Here is an 18,896-nt window from a genome sequence, read left to right as displayed (position 1 = left end):
AGAATACTGTTTCTCAGATTTTTTTTTTGTTTTGGTTTTTCAAGACAGGGTTTCTCTATGGCTTTGGAGCCTGTCCTGGAACTTGCTCTGTAGACCAGGCTGGCCTCGAACTCACAGAGATCCGCCTGCCTCTGCCTCCGCCTCCTGAGTGCTGGGATTAAAGGCGTGCGCCACCAACACCCGGCCAGATAATTTATTTTTTGTGTATGTGATTTCTTATTTTTTTTATGTGTATGAGTATTTCGCCTGCATATGTGTCTGCATTATGTGCACACCTGGTACCCTTGGAGGTCAGAAGAGGCATTGGATCCTCCAAAGAGGGCACTGAATCCTTTGGGACTGGAGTTTAAAAAAAAAAAAAAAAGGTTCTGAGCTGCCCTGTAGGTTCTAGCCATCAGAAGAGATGGCTTAGTGTTTAAAAGCACTTGTTTCCCAGAGGACCTGGATTTGGTTCCTAACTTCCTCAGGGTTTCTCACTACCATGTGTAACTCCAGTTCTAGGGACTCCAGTGCTCTTCTGACCTCCAAGGTCACCAGGCACACATATGGTACACACACGCACATGCGCACGCACGCACGCAAAATAAATCTTCAAAAAAATTGATTTGCTTTTGTGACTATATTATGTATACTTTCTCAGTGATATTAGTGGTTATTGTCTCTTATGTTATAAACTAGTATTTATTAAGTGAAGATACTACTTAGTATGAGGTAAATGGCATATCAAACAATACACTACTAAAACACTATAATTCTTAAATCATTTCTCTTTAAATTTCTGTTATGGTGAGTTGTGGCTTCAATAGAAGCTTCTTGCTAGGATATAATGTGAAAATACATGACATTGAGGTGTGCATGAGGTGTAAAGAACAGGGTAAAACCAGTAGTTTACATATTTTAATTTAGATGTTTATTTTGTATATGGTTGCATGTGCCATAATGTGGGTGTGGAGGTTGGAGAACAATAACCTGGGTTTCTGTCCTTATTTTCTACCCTGTTCTCTTTTGTTTGCCTACAACTTTTTGGGAGGAACTTTCTGTCTGTACGTGATGGGACATTTGCCCCTTTAAAAAAAAATTGGGTTGCAAGGATCCAAAATCAGGTCTTGAAGCTTGGGCAGCTGTTTCCCCAGTTCATAGTCTCATTTAATACTTATGAAGTCAATATTATTTTAGAAATAAAGAAACTGAAATTAAATAATTTGTCAAGACCATAACTAGCCAATAGTAGGACTGGGAATTGAGCCCGGATGTTTTTTTTTTTTTTCGTTTGTTTTTTGTTTTTCAAGACAGGGTTTTCTCTGTAGCTTTCGGAGCCTCGTTCTGTAGACCAGGCTGGCCTCACAGAGATCCACCTGTCTCTGCTTCTCAAGTGCTGGGATTAAAGGAGTGCACCACCACCCAGATATGGCCCACATCTTTGTTATCTTGTTTCCATTCTCATTTTAAAGGTTAAGCATCCTCTTAAATTTATAGTAATTTCCTTGTTAGTGTATATTAAAATAGTTCAATTTGTTTGTGGGCTAAAGATTGAAATAATTTTTTCAGTATTCAGTTTGGTGTTTGAGAATATATTTTAAATATATAAAGTTAAAATTAGGTTTCAGTGTGTTCTTAGTTTATATGGCATTTGTAACTGAACTGCACTTTAGGAGGTAAGTCACATTGTATAATTTTTCCCCCCAAGGACTTGAAAGAGGGCATTAAAAAAATGAGGATCTATGAATAAGAATGTAGAGTGAGCTGGGTGGTGGTCTTTAATCCCAGCACTCGGGAGGCAGAAGCAGGCAGATCTCTGTGAATTTGAGACCAGCCTGGTCTACAAGAGCTAGTTCCAGGACAGCCTCCAAAGCCACAGAAAAACAGTCTTGGAACCCCCCCTCCAAAAAAAAAAAAAAAAGATTGTGGAATGAAGAAAATTAAATTAGAAGACTGTGAATCATAATTGTTGACTAGTGTTTACAAAGACCTGGTCATACAGGGTAGGCATTCAAGAACTTCAAAGATAGAAGATTGGAGTAAATGACTTCCTGGGCCCTTAATTACTACTATTCTGTGGTTTACTAAGACTTATGTGCCTCTGTTATCCTCATTCCAGGATGTAATGTAGTATTACTTTAGTTTTATGTAGAGATCTTGCTTAACATTTATGAGGTTCAGTTCCTGGCTTATGTCAGCATCTGGCGGTTTTCAACTTTGTTTCTTTTTGAGAAGTTAGATTTTTGTCAGTTAGGTGCTTGAATTACCATTAGAGCTAAATATGGCTAACCAGGAGTGATTCAGATATGACCCATACATTTTGTGTGTGTCTGTGTGTCCGTATGTGTGCGTTTTGCTGGAAATTGAGCCCAGGGCCTTGTGCTTATTAGGCAAGTGTTCTATCACTGACCTTGCTGCTCAGGAATCAACATATATACACACACACACACATACATACATACATACATACATACATACATACTTTTTTTTTTTTTTTGCTTCCTGAGAGATGGTTCTCTGTGTAGCCCTGTCTGTTCTGGAATTTTCTTTGTAGAGTAGGCTAGTCTCCTGAAGATCTGCCTGCCTCTGCCTTCATAGTGCTGGGGTTAAAGTGTTGACATACAACACAACTGACAATACATTTTTTTTTAAAGAAAGAAGTTGGTTTTGGTGTTTTTTTTGTTTGTTTGTTTTTTGGTTAATTTTGGGGTGGTTTTCCAAAACCAAGGTTGCCTTGAATTACTAGTCTTCCTTTCTTTACCTCCTAAATGCTGGGATTAATTATAGCTTGTGCCACAGCCTCAGCTTAACTATATTGTAGAGAAATGTGTGAGTGAACTTTAGTAGCCCTTACATGTGATGTACGAGAGGATTTTCTGTTCTCATTTAGAACTCTGTTAGGAAAGTAACTTCGTTATGTTAGTGTGAGTTTAATATAAACAAACACACAGCCCTTTTGTGAATTGACTGAACTATAGACTAAAATTAGTGCATTTAGAAGTGTCTTGTCATGAAAGTCGGGAGGGTTGATAATTTGAGGGATAGGGGAGAGAAGTGGAGAGCAGCAAATAGGAGCAAAGCCATATACATATGAAAATGCCATAATGTAGCCCATTTGATATACTTACTAAAACATAATAAATAAAATGCTATTCACAACTAAAAAATTGTCATAGATTAGCAAGATGACTCAGTTACCCGCGCTACATAGCCTGGCGACCTGAGTCCTATCACTGGAACTTTTGTAAAGGTGGTAGCAGAAAACTGGCTTCCACATGCAGACTATGGTGTCCTCACAATCATGCATGCACATACAATAACAACAACAATAATAAAAAGTCTCTATGACTGTGCATATGGCAGATTTGAGAAGTACATTTTATCTTGTTTTGGATATAAAGGACTCAGACACTTGAGTTAGCTTCCTTTTTTTCCCTCTTGCTTACACTTTTTCTTTTGCAATTTATCCATTCTTTACTAGTTTGCCTTACTGTAAGAGGCAGTATCTCTGCCAGGCTCATTGCTGAACATTTTCTTAAGTTGGCGATTTTGTTGATAGTTGTTGATAGAACTGCGTAAAGGTGAACAGATGTTTGTAGAGCTAAGAACTAATTGGAAACACTTGGAGAGTAATTTCTTTGCATGTATTATTACAAGCTTATTCTGAGTTTTGGGAAAGATGGGAGTAGTAGTACATCTTTGTATAATAGTTATGAGCTGCCCTCTGCTGCAGTGTTTTAGTTCTTTATGTAGAGAATCTTTTTCTAACTCAATTTTGTGTATTAATTTGGCTTTTTGAGACAGTCTCATTGTGTAGCCAAGATTGTTCTTGAGCTCTCTGAGGGCTAGCTGGCCTCAGCTCATGAGCCTCCTTATTCAGCCCCTTGACTGTTGAGATTATAGGTGTGTGTCACTATGACCTGCTAGCAAATTCAATTTTGACTTCAATTTTTGTGTGCTTGCTTTTACTGATTCAGTTATTAGCGAAGATTTACTTATAAGGTGACAGGAATGAGGTATTTTGAAGATACTTAAGATGTTATTTTTTTCTTTTTTGGGGGGGGCCCAGCAAGATGTTGTTAGTTTTTCAATGAAAGCCTAATTTATTTTAATAGTAAGATATATATATATATATATTCAGATCACAAAAATACAGAATAGTTCAATTTGTTTTGTAGTACTTTGCTTCTAAATTTAGGTAATACAGAAAGAAGATGTTATGACCATGGCTATGCATTCCTAAACAAGAGTGTTGCATTCCTAAATGTAGTGTGCTTCATGCACTATTGAGCATAATGTGAAAAGAAAAGTGCCATAAAAAAGCTAAGTACCAAGTAACTAGCTAGAAAACGCTTTTAATGGGATGGCCGGCATGGTCATTAATCTGGTACCTAGTACTGGGGAAGTGGTCACATGCTGCAGTAGGGTGCAATTTGTTTTAGCTATTAGAGTCCAAAATAAGAGGCTCAGAATTCACACTTAAATGCTAATATGGCTTTCTACAGCCTAATTTAGTTTAGTTTAGGGGACTTGGTTCAAATGTAAACTGTAGAAGAATGACCCATTAGTAAAGATTCAGTCAGTGTTAGTTAGGTCTTTTGTCTTAAATATATTTAATTCTTTGATTCAGTCTTAGTTCTGTGACTCTTTTCCAAATATTTGGATATATATAGTGTGGTTTGCTATAGATGCTTTCAACTTTTATGATGAGAAGCATTCCAAGTAATGCTTCACTTTATTTTATTTTTGGGGGGGGGAGGTTTGAGACAGGGTTCTCTGTGTAGCTAGTCTTGAACTCACAGAGATCCACCTGCCTCTGCCTCCCAAGTTCTGGGATTAAAGGCATCTGCCACCACTCTTCAGCCTAAGTAACACTTTTTACATTATTACAATAAATATACAAGAAGCCTAAAGTTTCACAAACTATTTTGTTTCATAAGAAAATGAGAGGCACTGTTTATAAATTACTTGAAAAGCATTTAGGGTATAAACCGAAAGATAGATCCTTTTTGTTTGTTTTCCCAGATAGGCTAGCTATGCTATTGCTATGTAGGTCAGGTTGGTCTTGACTTTTTTGTTTGTTTTGTACTGAATGTTGAACCCAGAGCCTTACACATGCTAGGCAAATATTCTACCATTGAGGTATATCATCAGTTCCCTTTTAGTTTTATTTTGAGACAGGGTCTCATTAATTTCTAGCTGGCCTTAAATTTCTAATTATCATTTTTTGTTGTTGTTGTTTTGTTTTTATGCGACAGGGTTTCTCTGTATTGTTTTGGAGGCTGTCAGTCCAGCCCGGCCTGGAACTCACAGAGATCCGCCTGCCTCTGCCTCCCAAGTGCTGGGATTAAAGGTGTGCGCCACCACCGCCTGGCTCTAATTATCATTCTTTAGCCTTTGGAATAGTCAGTATATTTTTGGTTCCTTTTTTCTTTTTTAAAAACTAAACAAATTGTATGTATTTATTACAAAATGAAAATTGTCAGCTATATGAATTTAGTTTCTGCCATGTCTAATAACACAAGCTCTTCTTACTTCATCCTTAGATAGGAACAGATGATTAATGGGTACATGTAAAGTTTGTTTTCTTGTTTTTGTTTTCTTTGAGACAGTGTCTCAAGTTGCTAGAACAGAGGATGACCTAACTCCATCCCCCACCCCTGACACTCCTCCTGTCTGTACTGGTTTATACAATGCCAGAGATCCTACTCAGGGTCTTGCACAGCCAGGCAAGGTTCTGCTAACTTTCCTGTATCTTAGACATTCATATAGATAATTAAATTATATCTGGTAATTTCTATTTTAAAGAGATTTTTTTCTTTCCTTCTCCCTCCCTCCCTCCCTCCCTCCCTCCCTCCCATTCTTTTTTTCTTTTTTTTTTTTTGAGACAGGGTTTTTCTGTGTTACATCCCTGATTTAACTGCCTCTGCCTCCTGAGACTGGGATTAAAAACACTGTGTGTGTGGTTATGGGGGAGGTACCAGTTATTGTTATTGACTTCTAAAGGTTTATATAGCAACCTATTAAGGTGAATGGACATCTGTGAGAAAAGGCCCTTAAGAAATTTCTAGCCACAATTTTAAAAGGACAAAAAGCTTCCATTATGTTTCATACTTTCTGTGTGTCCTCATGTATATACACCCATGTACAGTGTGTTTGTCAGTGTCATATGTGTGGACTCCAGAGATTGACATTGGGGATTTTCCTAAATCACTGTCTTAATTTTATGATACAGTTTTGATTTGTTTTTCATTGAACCTGGAGGTCATCAATTCAGCTAGATTGGCTAGCCTCAGGATCTTTTGTCTCCTTTTCCACAGGACTGGGATTACAGTAGGAATTTACCTGGTTGTTCAGAATTGTCCTGTGATCCTCATGCTTGTCCATCTCTGAGCCATCTTTCCAGCTTCCTAAAGTTTTTTTCCCTTCCCTCCCTCCCTCCCTCCCTCCCTCCTTCCCTTTTTCCCTCCCTTCTTTCTTTTCTTTCTATGGTAGGTCTCTTTGTAGTCTTGGTTGACAAACTGACCTCAAATTAACAAATTAATATACCATTCTGCAGAATGAGACTCCAGGATAGAGAAAAGGCAAAAATGGCTGGCATGCTGATAGGACATAAGACAGTGGTGTTTAGATCCCTGACCATGAGAAATTCCTTCCCTCTTTCCCATAGGCCGGATTTAGCACAGCCCTTTCCTGTTGGTTTAGGCAGCAAAGCTTTTTTTTTTTTTTTTTTTTTTTTGGTCATGTAGCAGACTATTGGTAACTTTTCAAAGCTTCTGAATAGAGGCTTGGTGCTTCCTGCTTATCTGTAACTATAATATAAACAATAAGGGTACCTCATACTGAGAATGGACCATCACAATTTATTTCTTATAGCACCCACATCTAGGCAGCTTACAACTCCCTGTAACTTCAATTCCAGGAGATTCAATGCCTCTGGTTACAAGGGCACTTGCACTCCTCTGTATACACTCACATACATACACATTTTTTTTTAATTACACATTTAAAGAATCCTGAACATTCCCCCTTCTCCTCCCCCTCCGCCTTCTCCTAGCCTTCCTAGCCTTCCTAGCCCTGGGATTAAAGGCGAGCTCAATCATGCCTGGCTTTTGAGCTTTATTTCAAAGTTACCAACACCTCTGCTGTTTTTCGTTTCTGTGCTCCTGTTGCTTTTCTTGGTATGCCCAACAAATTAATATTCATTCAAAAATAATCATTTTTCTTTAAGATTTTTTTTTACTATATTTGGGTTTTCCAACATTAATTGCAGAATACTGTGTGATGCTATCCCCCACCACAGTTGATTTTTTTAAAGCTATATTCTCATTTCTAGGTGGATATTATATTCAAGTAAGGGTTGCATATGCTTTAGAGTTTAGTGACATTTTCACAGTTTTATGATTTCTATGTAAGGTAAGTATCAGTATATAAGATATGGAGGTTTTCAATCAGGATTGAAATATAACATTTACTTTTAACCATTAATAAAAGTTTTATGAAAAGATATATCTTGAAGGAAAGTTGTGTTTTAAAAATTGTGGTAAATGTAATATAATAAAGAATTGGGGATAACTCTTAGTTTGATGTTTGCCCTGTCAGTATGAGGATCTCAGTTTGGGTCTCTAGAATGCACTGAAAAACTGATCACAATAGTATGTGCCTGTAATCCAGTGGAAGCAAGTAGAGACTAGCACATCCTTGAACATTTGGAAGGTCTGACAGTCCACCATATATGGCAAAGTTATAGACTAATGAGAAACCCTGTCAGATAAAGTAGAAAGTGTCTGACAACCATTTGGACTGCCCCTAGCTGAAGATAGGGTAATAATAGTGATTCATACCTTTTGAGGCAGAGGCAGAGGCAGGCAGGTCTCTGTGAGTTTGAGGCCAGCCTGATCTACAGAGCTGGTTCCAGGACACTTGGAGCTACACAAGAAACCCTGTCTTGAAAAATAAAATAAAAATTTCTTAATGGTGATGTACAAATTAATCAGTTGTCACTTTCAGTTTTAACTTTAAGTAACCTACCCTTGCTATACTTTTATTTATTCATTCTTTCATCAGATATAGGCAGTTTTACTGTTGTAGAAGATGAAGAATTCTACCCTCTCCTTTAGTTCTTCTGTCCACCTTCTATTATCCATAGTTTAGATTGATAGGATGATTAGTATTAAATATTCTGTCTTTTGTGTTTTAATAATATCTAAAAGTAAAAATGAAATATGACTACTTAATATCATTGAGACAAGCAGTAAGAATATTTTCATACTACTTTCTGATTTATTTGCTTCTAATTACCTCATTTTTTCTTGTCTTTAATTTCTTTCATACCGTATCCAATTTCTCTGGGATTTTTGCAACTTTTCTACCCTTTTAAATCTTCACTACATACTCTGCTGCACAAATTGTCTTGTTCCCAAATCCCTTTAAAATTTTTTAAAAATTAAATATATATTTATTATTTATAGGTATTATAACATGCTTATAATGCCAGTGCTGGGGAGGTGGAGACAAATGGGTTCATGGGATTTGCTAGCCAGCCTAGGTATTTGTCTAGTTCCAGATGAGTGAGAGACCTTGTTTCAAAATAATAATTAAAAACAAAGATAGGTATAGGCTCTGAGGAACAGTTCCCAATGTTTTTCTTAGGCCTCCACTTGCACACAGAGAAAGGAGAAAGGAAGCTGTCTGGTGATTTTTTTTCTTCTGGATCTATTTTGCTTTTGAAAACTACTTAAATGAATAATGAATGCTTCCCTCTTTTTACTTTTAGTGTTTCTTCTTGTTCTTAACTTTTCTCTGCTATCTGTTCTGGTTTGGTAAATAAACTGTGACTGTTTTCCTTTGAGAAATGTTTTAATTGAAGAACTTCTACTTGATTTTTCTGTTTACTTTTTCTGAGAAGTATTATTTGTTAATTGCTGTTGCCTACCCACTCTAATCTCTTGCCTAACATATTCTGTTTGGACTATTTTTTGGTTAAATTTTTTTTCTACTCACATTTGTGAGTTTATCTTTCTGTAAGTTCTTTGGTCCTACCCTATCATCATCTTGTTGAAGAATGATAACATTTTATATACTCTAAAGTGCCATGGTTCTTCTTGACTTCTCTTGTTTTTTGGAGTCTTGCTGTGAAGCTCATGCTGGCTGTCCTAGAACTCATTGAGATCCACCTGCCTCTGCTTTCCAAGTGCTGGGATTAAAGGCGTGCGCCACCACTGCATGGCTTGTTCTGTTTCCTTAAGTCAGTGTTTCATCATGCTTTCTGAAACATAACGCATAGCTCCTCAGACAAAATGAAAACAGCTTTGGATATCAGGTTCAGTGAATTCATTGAGAAGCATTAGCTTTGCAGTGTCTGCCACCATCACATTTACCTTACTACGCATGACCTTTAGGTTCATTAACACCATGGGTGTATTCAATCAGTTTTGTTGGCTTCTCCTTTGATGACACCCCCTCAAGAAAACAGTTATTAATTTTTATCTCATGTATGGTATTTGCTGAAGAAATTTTCCATTTTATTCCCCATCTTCTCTTTCCTTGGTCATCCTTTCAGCTTGATGCTTTCTTTAGAAAGTTGCAGTATGCTAGGCCCTACATGGGATAGCTAAAGAAAAATTCAATCCTTTCAGTTAGTTGTCTTCACGTTGACCTCAGCTATTTCACTTATACACACATTACCACCACCACCACCACTTTCAAATTTATGGCAGTGTTTAGGGTATTGTTTTACTAGAGTATTGAATACTGTAAGGCATTTAGTGAAAAATAGTTTGGTTTGCAGTTTTTAAATAGAAATAGGTCCTTTTGTGGTACAGCTATCTTATATTTCTGTTACATTTTTATTATAAATTTTAGCAGTTATTTACCTATTCAAAAGCCTCTAGTCTCTTCTTATATTATCAAGAAAAATAAAATAGGGACTGGAAAGATGTTTCAGTGGTTAAGAGCACTCTCTGCTTTCAAAGGACCTGGGTTGGGTTACCACTACCCACATGGCAGCTCATAAATACCTGTAATTCTGTGGATTAATGCCCTCTTCTGACTTCCATGAACACTATACATATGTGCACATACATACACTCAGGCACAAACACATGGACATAAAATAAAGGATAAAATGCCTATAGCTAACATTTCTGTCATTTGAAATTGCTATTATACAATGTACTCCGAGAGAATATTCCAGACTTAAATAATTATGACTTATTGATGGATTTCCAGAATCTTTCTGTAAATAGTAATTGGAATTTGTACTTCAGTTGTTTAAAACCACTCTATTACTTCCCTGAAATTAATTTTATCACAATACTTAACATCAATTAGTAGTACTTATTTTTAAAGATGGAATAGATGCTCAGGTTTTTGCTAAGTCAGTGTGGTGTACAGTGATAAGAAGGGAGGACTGTAGTATTGACCTAAATTTTTTTTAATCAAAGGATTCCAGACATGTCACCCATATTTTGATATATAGAATTATCATAGGGTGTCTTAATTTAGTAATAAGACTTCAAATATTGCCAAATATAGAATGCTATAGAAATTAAGAACACTTGAGCACTAAATGTTTTTCAAGATATGGATTATAGGTTTGCAAAGGTTCAATTTTAATTAATAAAAGCAAGTTTCAATTGTGAGTTGGTCTTGAAACTTTTCTTCTGGGGCAGTAAAAGGCTCCCAAATGGGTGAAGTTGATATAAAAACAAACAAAAACAGAGAGATGTTCAGTTAGAAGATGTTAAAAACTGAGTTTAAAAAAATTGTAAGTTGAATTTATTTACTTTGTAGTGGGATGAGGGAGACTAGTGTGGGAGGGTGGGGGGAGAGAAGAAAGAGGGAATCGTGTGCCATAGCACACATGTGGAGGTCAGAGGATAACTTGTGGGAGTCAGTTCTCCTTCCACTGTGGGAGTCTGAGGGATTGCACTCAGGTTACCAGGTTGCATGGTAAACACTTTTACCCACTGAGCTATCTTGCTACGTACCCCCCTATCTTTACTTAGTATTTTTAGTGAAATAATCTTTAAATTGTTTTAAATTTTTTTTTTTTTTTGTTTTTACGAGACAGGGTTTCTCTGTTTTGGAGGCTGTCGGTCCAGCCTGGCCTCGAACTCAGAGATCCACCTGCCTCTGCCTCCCGAGTGCTGGGATTAAAGGCGTGCGCCACCAACGCCTGGCTAAATTGTTTTAATTTTGAGACTATAATAAAATTACATTAGTCTGCTCTTTCTTCTCCTCCCTCCAAACCCTCTAATATATTCCCTCCTTGCTGTCTTTCAAATTCATAGCCTTTTTTTGTTTGTTGTTAGTATATGTATATATATTGCTAAATATAACCTACTCAGTCTATATAATGCTACTTGTATGTATGTTTTTAAGGCTGACCATTTGATATTAGCCAGTCGATGTGTCCTTCCCTGAAAACACCATTTGCCCTACTCTTTAGGCATTCCTTAGTTACTTGTACTTCTTTGTGTAGGTCTGAGGCCTTGTGGACTTTCTAAATGACACCATTTCTGTAGAACAATGAGCTGAAGTTTGGTACATTGTACTAAGCATTGGCATTGTATTTTTCAGAAAGATGAAGTTTGAGTCAGTAAAAAATTACAGTAACTGATGGGATTGGACTTAACAGGCAGTTCTGTGAACCTTCCTTTGTGAGTATTGGGATCCAAACTTGGATCCTCTGGAAGAGAGTAGTAATCATTCTTATCTACTGAACCTTCTCTCTCAAATCCTAGTTTGTGTTTTTGAGACAGGATCTCATTACTAACCTAGGCTGATCTCATTCATAATCCTAACCTCAAGACTCGGTGGTTCTGGGAATACAGGTATCTACTACTACTGCTGATTCAATGTAGTCTTTTTCTTAAAGACATGTTTGAGATTATGTAGATATGTACAGATGGATGTCAGAGAACAAACTTTGGAATTAGTTCTACAAGATATGGGACCTAGGGAATGAACTCCAGCTTATATAACACGTGTCTCACTCATAAGTGTTAGACGGAAAAGATACTCCCCTGAGAACATGGGTGTGGGCTTCTCCAAGTCACAGAAAGTAAGACATACCCAGATATAGAATGGGCTTCTTGGACTAAAAAGATGGCTCAGTGGTTAAGAGCACTGGCTGCTCTCCCAAAGGCCCTAAATTCAATTCTCAGCAACCACATGGTATCTCACAACTATCAGTAATGAAATCTGGTGCCATCTTCTGACCTGTGGGCATACTCACAGGCAAAATATAAATAAATGAATAAATATATCTTTAAAAGTAAATAAATCCCTAAAAATAGAAAAAAAAAGAATGGACTTTTTTTGTTTGTTTTGTTTTTCGAGACAGGGTTTCTCTGTGGCTTTGGAGGCTGTCCTGGAACTAGCTCTTGTAGACCATGCTGGTTTTGAACTCACAGAGATCCGCCTGCCTCTGCCTCCCGAGTTCTGGGATTAAAGGTGTGCACTACCACCACCGGGCGCCTTTCTGGTATATCCTATAAAGGTGTCTGAGGTAGAATTTCCCTAACTTGGTAAATACCAAGATTGGAAACATTACTGTAGCATCAGCATACTGCTAAGTTGTCCACATAATCCTTCATTGTTGTTTTTCTCTGCTTCCATCAGCTACTGGATGAAGGCTCTAGGATGACATTTAAGTAGTCATCAACCTCATTATAGGGGCAAGGCATTTAAGGTAGCCCCTCGACTATTGCTTAGATTCTTAGTTGGGGTCATTCTTGTGGATCTCTGAACATTTCCTTAGTACCAGATTTCTCTTTAAACCTATATGGCTCCCTCTGTTAAGGTATCTCTTTTTTGCTCTCCTCTATTCATCCCCTGATTCAATCTTCTGATCTCTCTCGTTCTCTTCCCTCCCTCCTGTTCCCCCCCCCCATGCTCCGAATTTGTTCTGGAACTCTTGGCCCTTTTCACTTCTCCAGGGAACCATATGTGTCTCCTTGTTTCTTAGCTTCTCTGGAGGTGTTAAAAGAATGAAATGAAATACCGATGTAATGGTAGTACAGTGAAAACTTGGTCTAAACATGAGAAGTAATACCACCTTCCTCAGTTAGCTAGCCTCAGTTATGTTGACTTTTGCCTTAATTGGAAAGTTCATACTTGGAGAGAGAACAAATAATAAAATAATTCTGTCACCATGAGTAATGACCTCTAGTGAACAGATTAGGTGACTTTGTGTATAAAGGGGCACAGCCTTTTGCTGGGGAGTTGAAGTAAAGTGCAAAACTTTGTGAGAGTTTGGTATTTTTAAACATTACTTTGAAAAATTATTGCTTTTATTTATTTTTTTAATTTGGAGCTTGGATAGTATGTGATGTGTTGAGGTGAAAGGAAAACTTATGGAATCTAGTTTTCTCCTTCCATCATTCCGGTCACAGGTTATCAAAGACCTGGTGACAAGTGCCATCTCACCAACTCAGTAAAATAATGTTTTTGCCAGTCTTACAGTGAAAAATTAGAGAGCAAGATTCTAAGGAGGAAGAAGTTCTAAAGATGATGTGGAAAAACTTGCTTGCTCATGAAGCAGGAATGCAGTGGAGGCTAGAGGGGACTTGTAATTAATTAAACTGATTATTATGACTCATTCAAATGTATAGGGTCACTGATGAATGCGAAAAGATGACTCTCCTCCAGGCATTGGGTTTGGTGAAAGAGATGGCTAGAAAACTCTTTTCTTAATAAATTCTTTAGTATGAAGCTGGGCCTTGGTGGCGCACGCCTTTAATCCCAGCACTCGGGAGTCAGAGGCAGGTGGATCTCTGTGAGTTTGAGGCCAGCCTGGTCTACAGAGAGAGTGTCAGGATAGGCTCCAAAGCTTCACAAAGAAACCCTGTCTCAAAAAATAAAATAAAATAAATTCTTTAGTATGATTATACTCCCTCTTATCTCACCTCCCCTGGCTGTTTTAGCTTTTTGTACTTTTGTTTTGAGTTAGGGTCTGTCATTACTAGTAGCACAGGATGAGCCTCCTCTCAACCTCCCAAGTGCTAGGGTTGTTCATATGTATCACTGCATGTGGGGTGTGTGTGTAGTGTAGTGTAGTCTAGTATAGTGTAGTGTAGTGTAGGCTCCAAGTCAGAAGATATCTTTCAGATGTTAGTTCCCTCCTTCCACCATGTAAATACTAGGGATTGAACTCAAATAATATCTGTCATCTCTTTGACCCTTAGACTTGTTTTTGATACCAGTGAGAAGAGTACACAACTTGTTTCCTTTCTCAAACTTCCCCGTAAATGCTTTTGAGTCTGGTTGCTTGATCCTGTAGAGTTTTCTTGTTATTCTGTTCTGCTTTGTTTTGGAGGTGGTTTGTTTGTTTTGTATTTTGGAGGGAAATGGTATCATTAGCCCGGTTTGACCTCAAACTCAGTGCTGAGATTATCGGTGTGCCACCACAATCCTAGCCTGATCTATGTTTTATATTCTTTGTGGATGTCCATATATAATCTCCCTCTGCCATCTAGATTTCAGACTCACTTGTGTTTTCATTTGGAGGCATTTGGTTTATGGTCATCTCTCCCTTATATCTGGACCCTAGCACATGTCTTTTTGTATCCTTACTCTCTAAGATCCAATTAATCATGATAGTAATAACAAGATAATAAGCAAGGATGTGTTGTAATAGCTGAAAAGAAATTTAGTGAAGATAGTGATATATCTGAGAGTCAGGAGCCCAAAGAAAGCAATAAGAAACAATAAAGATAAATCTCACATGCACACATGTATGATGTATGGTCTTTTTTTCTTTTTCTCTTTTTTGAGGCAAGGTTTCTCTGTTTTTTGTTTTTGAGTGTTTGCCTTTTTTTTTTTTTTTTTTTTTTTTGGTTTTTCGAGACAGGGTTTCTCTGTATTGTCTTCGAGGCTGTCCTGGAACTCGCTTTGTAGACCAGGCTGACCTCGAACTCAACAGAGATCCGCCTGCCTCTGCCTCCTGAGTGCTGGGATTAAAGGCGTGAGCCACCAACTCCTCGCCAAGGTTTCTCTTTTTAATAGCCCTGGCTGTCCTAGAACTTGCTTGTAGACCAGGCAGGCCTGGAACTCACAAAGATCCTCTTGTCTCTGCCTCCCGAGTCCTGGAATTAAAGGCGTGTACACTATTTTAATACAAATCATTTAGACCATAGCAAAAGCACATAAGAGCAGTAAAGAAATTGTTTTAGTTATCCAAGATATTAATTTTAAGTGACATTGTATACATCATTAATGGATACTACCGTCTAGTGCAAGGTCTAATAGATACCATGATTTCCAAGTAGTGATTAATCTGAGTGACATTTTGGGATACCTATAATCGTTTGTTATTTGATTAAGTCTGTCAGTGATAAAAATTGCAGGTAATGCAAAATACTGTTAGATGCTTACACTCATTAAAAAAAAAATAGTAAATTTTAAACTTGCAGTGGTAGCCCATGCCTTTAATTCCAGAGGCAGAGGTGGGCCGCTCTCTGAGTTCCAGGCCAGTCTGGTCTACAGACCAAGTTCCAGGATAGCTAGGGCTACACAGAGAAACCTTATCTCAAAAACCAAAACAACAACAATCAAAAAAAAATGTAAAATTTGAAGTTAATGAAAATTAACATTTATTTCTTGTGCAAATTTACAAATATTTAGAAAGATTTTAGTTTTTAAAAAATGCATGTGAGTGTTTTGTCTGCATGTATGTATGTACATCATATACATGCTTTGTGCCAGAGGAGGTCAGAAAAAGGTGTGTTAGATTCTCTGGTATTGGAATCATGGATGTTTGTGCTCTGTCATGCTGATGTTGGAAACTGAACCTGGGTCCTCTGAAAGACCAACAATTGCTCTTAACTCATGAGCTAACTGCTCTTTAAATATTGAGCCATCTCTCCAGTCCTGGAAGTTTATATAAATCTTAAAAGAAGTTTGTGAGTCCTACAAGAAACAGTACCCTGCTGGGCTTTGTGGCCCATGCCATTAATCCTAGCACTCAGGAGGCAGAGGCAGGTGTAAATTCAATGGCCAGACTTGTTAGTTCCAGAGCAGCTAGATGATGTAGAGAGATCCTGTCTAATTAAAACAAAACAAAACAAAAAATGTAGTGTCCTGTAAAGTTATATGTGCAAGCCCAAGAAGATTAACAGTGAAACCTTAATTGTAGTGTTGGAGAAGCTACAAATGAGAAAGTGCCTAAAGATTCCTGAATAGGTAATTATGTTGTAGTATGTTCAAAAAATTTTTACAGAATGTAAAAATCATATGATTCTTACATATCTAAGTTCAGGATAATGTTTATTCAAGGGTAAGTAGTAGAAAGGAGGGGTCACTTGTTACACAGAGGACTTTATAAATTAGGTATATAATATTAAATTACTTAGTTTTGCAAAATAATCATATTTTAGTTTTGCTGGGAGTACTTCATTAAAGTATCTGTTCTGAGAGTGAGTGGCTAGAGATAGTTTCCATTTTAATAAACAAAACAACACATCGTGTATCTGAACCTTACGTTAAGCTATAAAAACAAATTGAATGCTTTTCCCATTCTTCATCTCAGATAGGAAGTAAATTAGTTCCTATAAAGGCACCAAGAACTTTAAACACTTGATGAAAGATGCTCACTAGCTCGCTTGATTCTGATAAGTTTTGTTGGGTGATGTAGTATAGTCATAAAGAAAGTTCTAATTAATGCAAAGATAGAACTATATTCATTATTTAATCTTTTTGCCTTCAAAAAAACCCATGACCATTCCGTGACATTAATTGCCTATTTCTAACAATCACTGACTGATTTGGGAAGTAGCAAATCAATTTGTATTTTAGACATACGTTGACACTAATGATAAGTAATATCAAGCATCACTTTATAATCCTTAAGTATGCAGTAGTCTTTTCTCAGACCCTTAGGGCATGAAAATGACTGTTATTAGTGTTTCCATTTAATTTTAATGCTATTTATCATTAATTAATGTGTTATTGGTATGTTTTATTTATTTTTTTAGACAGGTTTTTGAACTTGCCATCCTGCTGCTGAGTGCTGAGATTGCAGCTGTGTACCATCATTCCCAGCTTATTTAGCATCTTAGTATAGCTGTGTGACTTGTGCTTTATCATTTTAAATCACATTGTTTTGTTTTTTTCGTTTTAGGATCGAAAGTTAACAAAGTCCGAAAGGCAGAGATTCAAAGAAGAGGCAGAAATGTTAAAAGGTCTTCAACATCCCAACATTGTTCGCTTCTATGACTCTTGGGAATCCACAGTAAAAGGGAAAAAATGCATTGTTTTAGTGACTGAACTAATGACATCTGGAACACTTAAAACGTAAGTCTACCAGTATTTTAAAAAGATGAGCAAGAATTTCCAGATAATCTTGTTTTAGATCTATGTTTGTTGTTTGGCCTTCTAAGGCAGACATAATCCTTTCAACCTTCACAATACCATGTGTTTCCTACTTGCAGAATCGTCTTATAAAAATGATATGGTGGTTACTTATTGGCAACTATTGGAATGAGGATGTTGCTGAATAAACCTAGTTAATTTTAAGTTATATTGATTGGTATTTTTAAAATTGAGGTTTAGGAATTATAAATCAATGACAAGGTTGCCCTCTAGTGGTTAAAGTGAGATTAAACTATATTAAATATTTATTTGATCACATTTTATTTTTCACTATGTATACAACTAGCTATAGTCTTATTTCTCATAGTACTAAAGATTAAAATCAAAATAGCTAGATGATGTAGAGAGATCCTGTCTAATTAAAACAAAACAAAACAAAAAATGTAGTGTCCTGTAAAGTTATATATGCAAGCCCAAAAAGATTAACAGTGAAACCTTAATTGTAGTGTTGGAGAAGCTACAAATGAGAAAGTGCCTAAAGATTCCTGAATAGGTAATGTTATCCTCTTGAGAGAAATAGGTTAGGTAACATAGAAGTACCAAGAGCTTTGGATGAAAAAATGGGGTATGCTTTTGAAATCACAGGTTTGTCAATAACATCTGTTTATTATATTGAGAAAGGAAGCTGTTGTAAAGCACATGGTATAAGTTTGTCATGGGAAAAATTAATTTTTGTTTAAATTTTTATTTTTTAATATTTTTTAAAAATTACATGTGTGTGGGTTTGTGTATGTATGCTACCAAGGCCAAATGAAGTATCTGATCCCCTGAAACTGGAGTTATGGGTGGTTGTGAGCCACCTGACATGGGATTAAAGTATACACCACCATTCCCTACTCCAAAAAGCAGGTTTTAAGGATTGAAAGTATTTAGAGATGGCTCAACAGTTAAGAGCATTGTGTTCTCTTCCGAGCGGCACATGATGGCTCAGCTCACCAGTGTCTAGTCTTCAGAGGATCAGACACCCTCTTGTGGCCAGTGTGGACACCAGGCATACACTTGATGCATAGAAATACAGTAGTCATAACACCAATACACATAAAAAAATGAACAACTTGCCGGGCGGTGGTGGCACACACCTTTAATCCCAGCACTCGGGAGGCAGAGGCAGGCAGATCTCTGTGAGTTCGAGGCCAGGCTGGACCGACAACCTCCAGAACAATACAGAGAAACCCTGTCTCGTAAAACCAAAAAAAAACAAAACAAAACAAAACAAAAACAAAAACAAAAACAAAAAAACAAAAAACAAACTTGCTTTTGCTAATAGGTTTATTTAATTGCTACATCCTAATGTAGAGGTTTATTTTAGTTCTACTCTTCGTTTTTTTTCTGATAGATCTAGATCTAGTGTGTAAAACTTTTTTTAACGTTTATTTTTATGTATGAGTGTTCTATCTACATGCTCTATAACTGTATGTCAGAAGAGGGCACCGTATCTCATTATGGATGGTTGTGAGTTACCATGTGGTTTGCTGGGAATTGAACTCAGGACCTCTGAGGAGCAGCCAGTGCTCCTAATCACTGAACTGTCTCTCCAGCCC

The 18,896-nt window shown here is 37.0% G+C and overlaps 1 protein-coding gene across 14 annotated transcripts in view; it reads left to right on the top strand.

The window, feature by feature from the left end:
• Wnk1 (WNK lysine deficient protein kinase 1) overlaps window positions 1-18,896 on the top strand; it is a 109,230-nt gene that overhangs the window by 10,213 nt on the left and 80,121 nt on the right. For all 14 annotated transcript variants that reach the window (XM_040737426.1, XM_040737425.1, XM_013110353.3 and 11 more), the window contains exon 2: window positions 17,105-17,277. In XM_040737426.1, the coding sequence (XP_040593360.1) occupies window positions 17,105-17,277 (173 nt within the window). The remainder of the gene's footprint in view (window positions 1-17,104; window positions 17,278-18,896) is intronic.

The sequence above is a fragment of the Mesocricetus auratus genome, unplaced genomic scaffold, assembly GCF_017639785.1.
Source record: "Mesocricetus auratus isolate SY011 unplaced genomic scaffold, BCM_Maur_2.0 Super-Scaffold_100676, whole genome shotgun sequence".
NCBI lineage: Eukaryota > Metazoa > Chordata > Mammalia > Rodentia > Cricetidae > Mesocricetus > Mesocricetus auratus.
The sequence above is the reverse complement of the archived record's forward strand: the minus strand, read 5'-3'. Positions and strand labels throughout refer to the sequence as shown.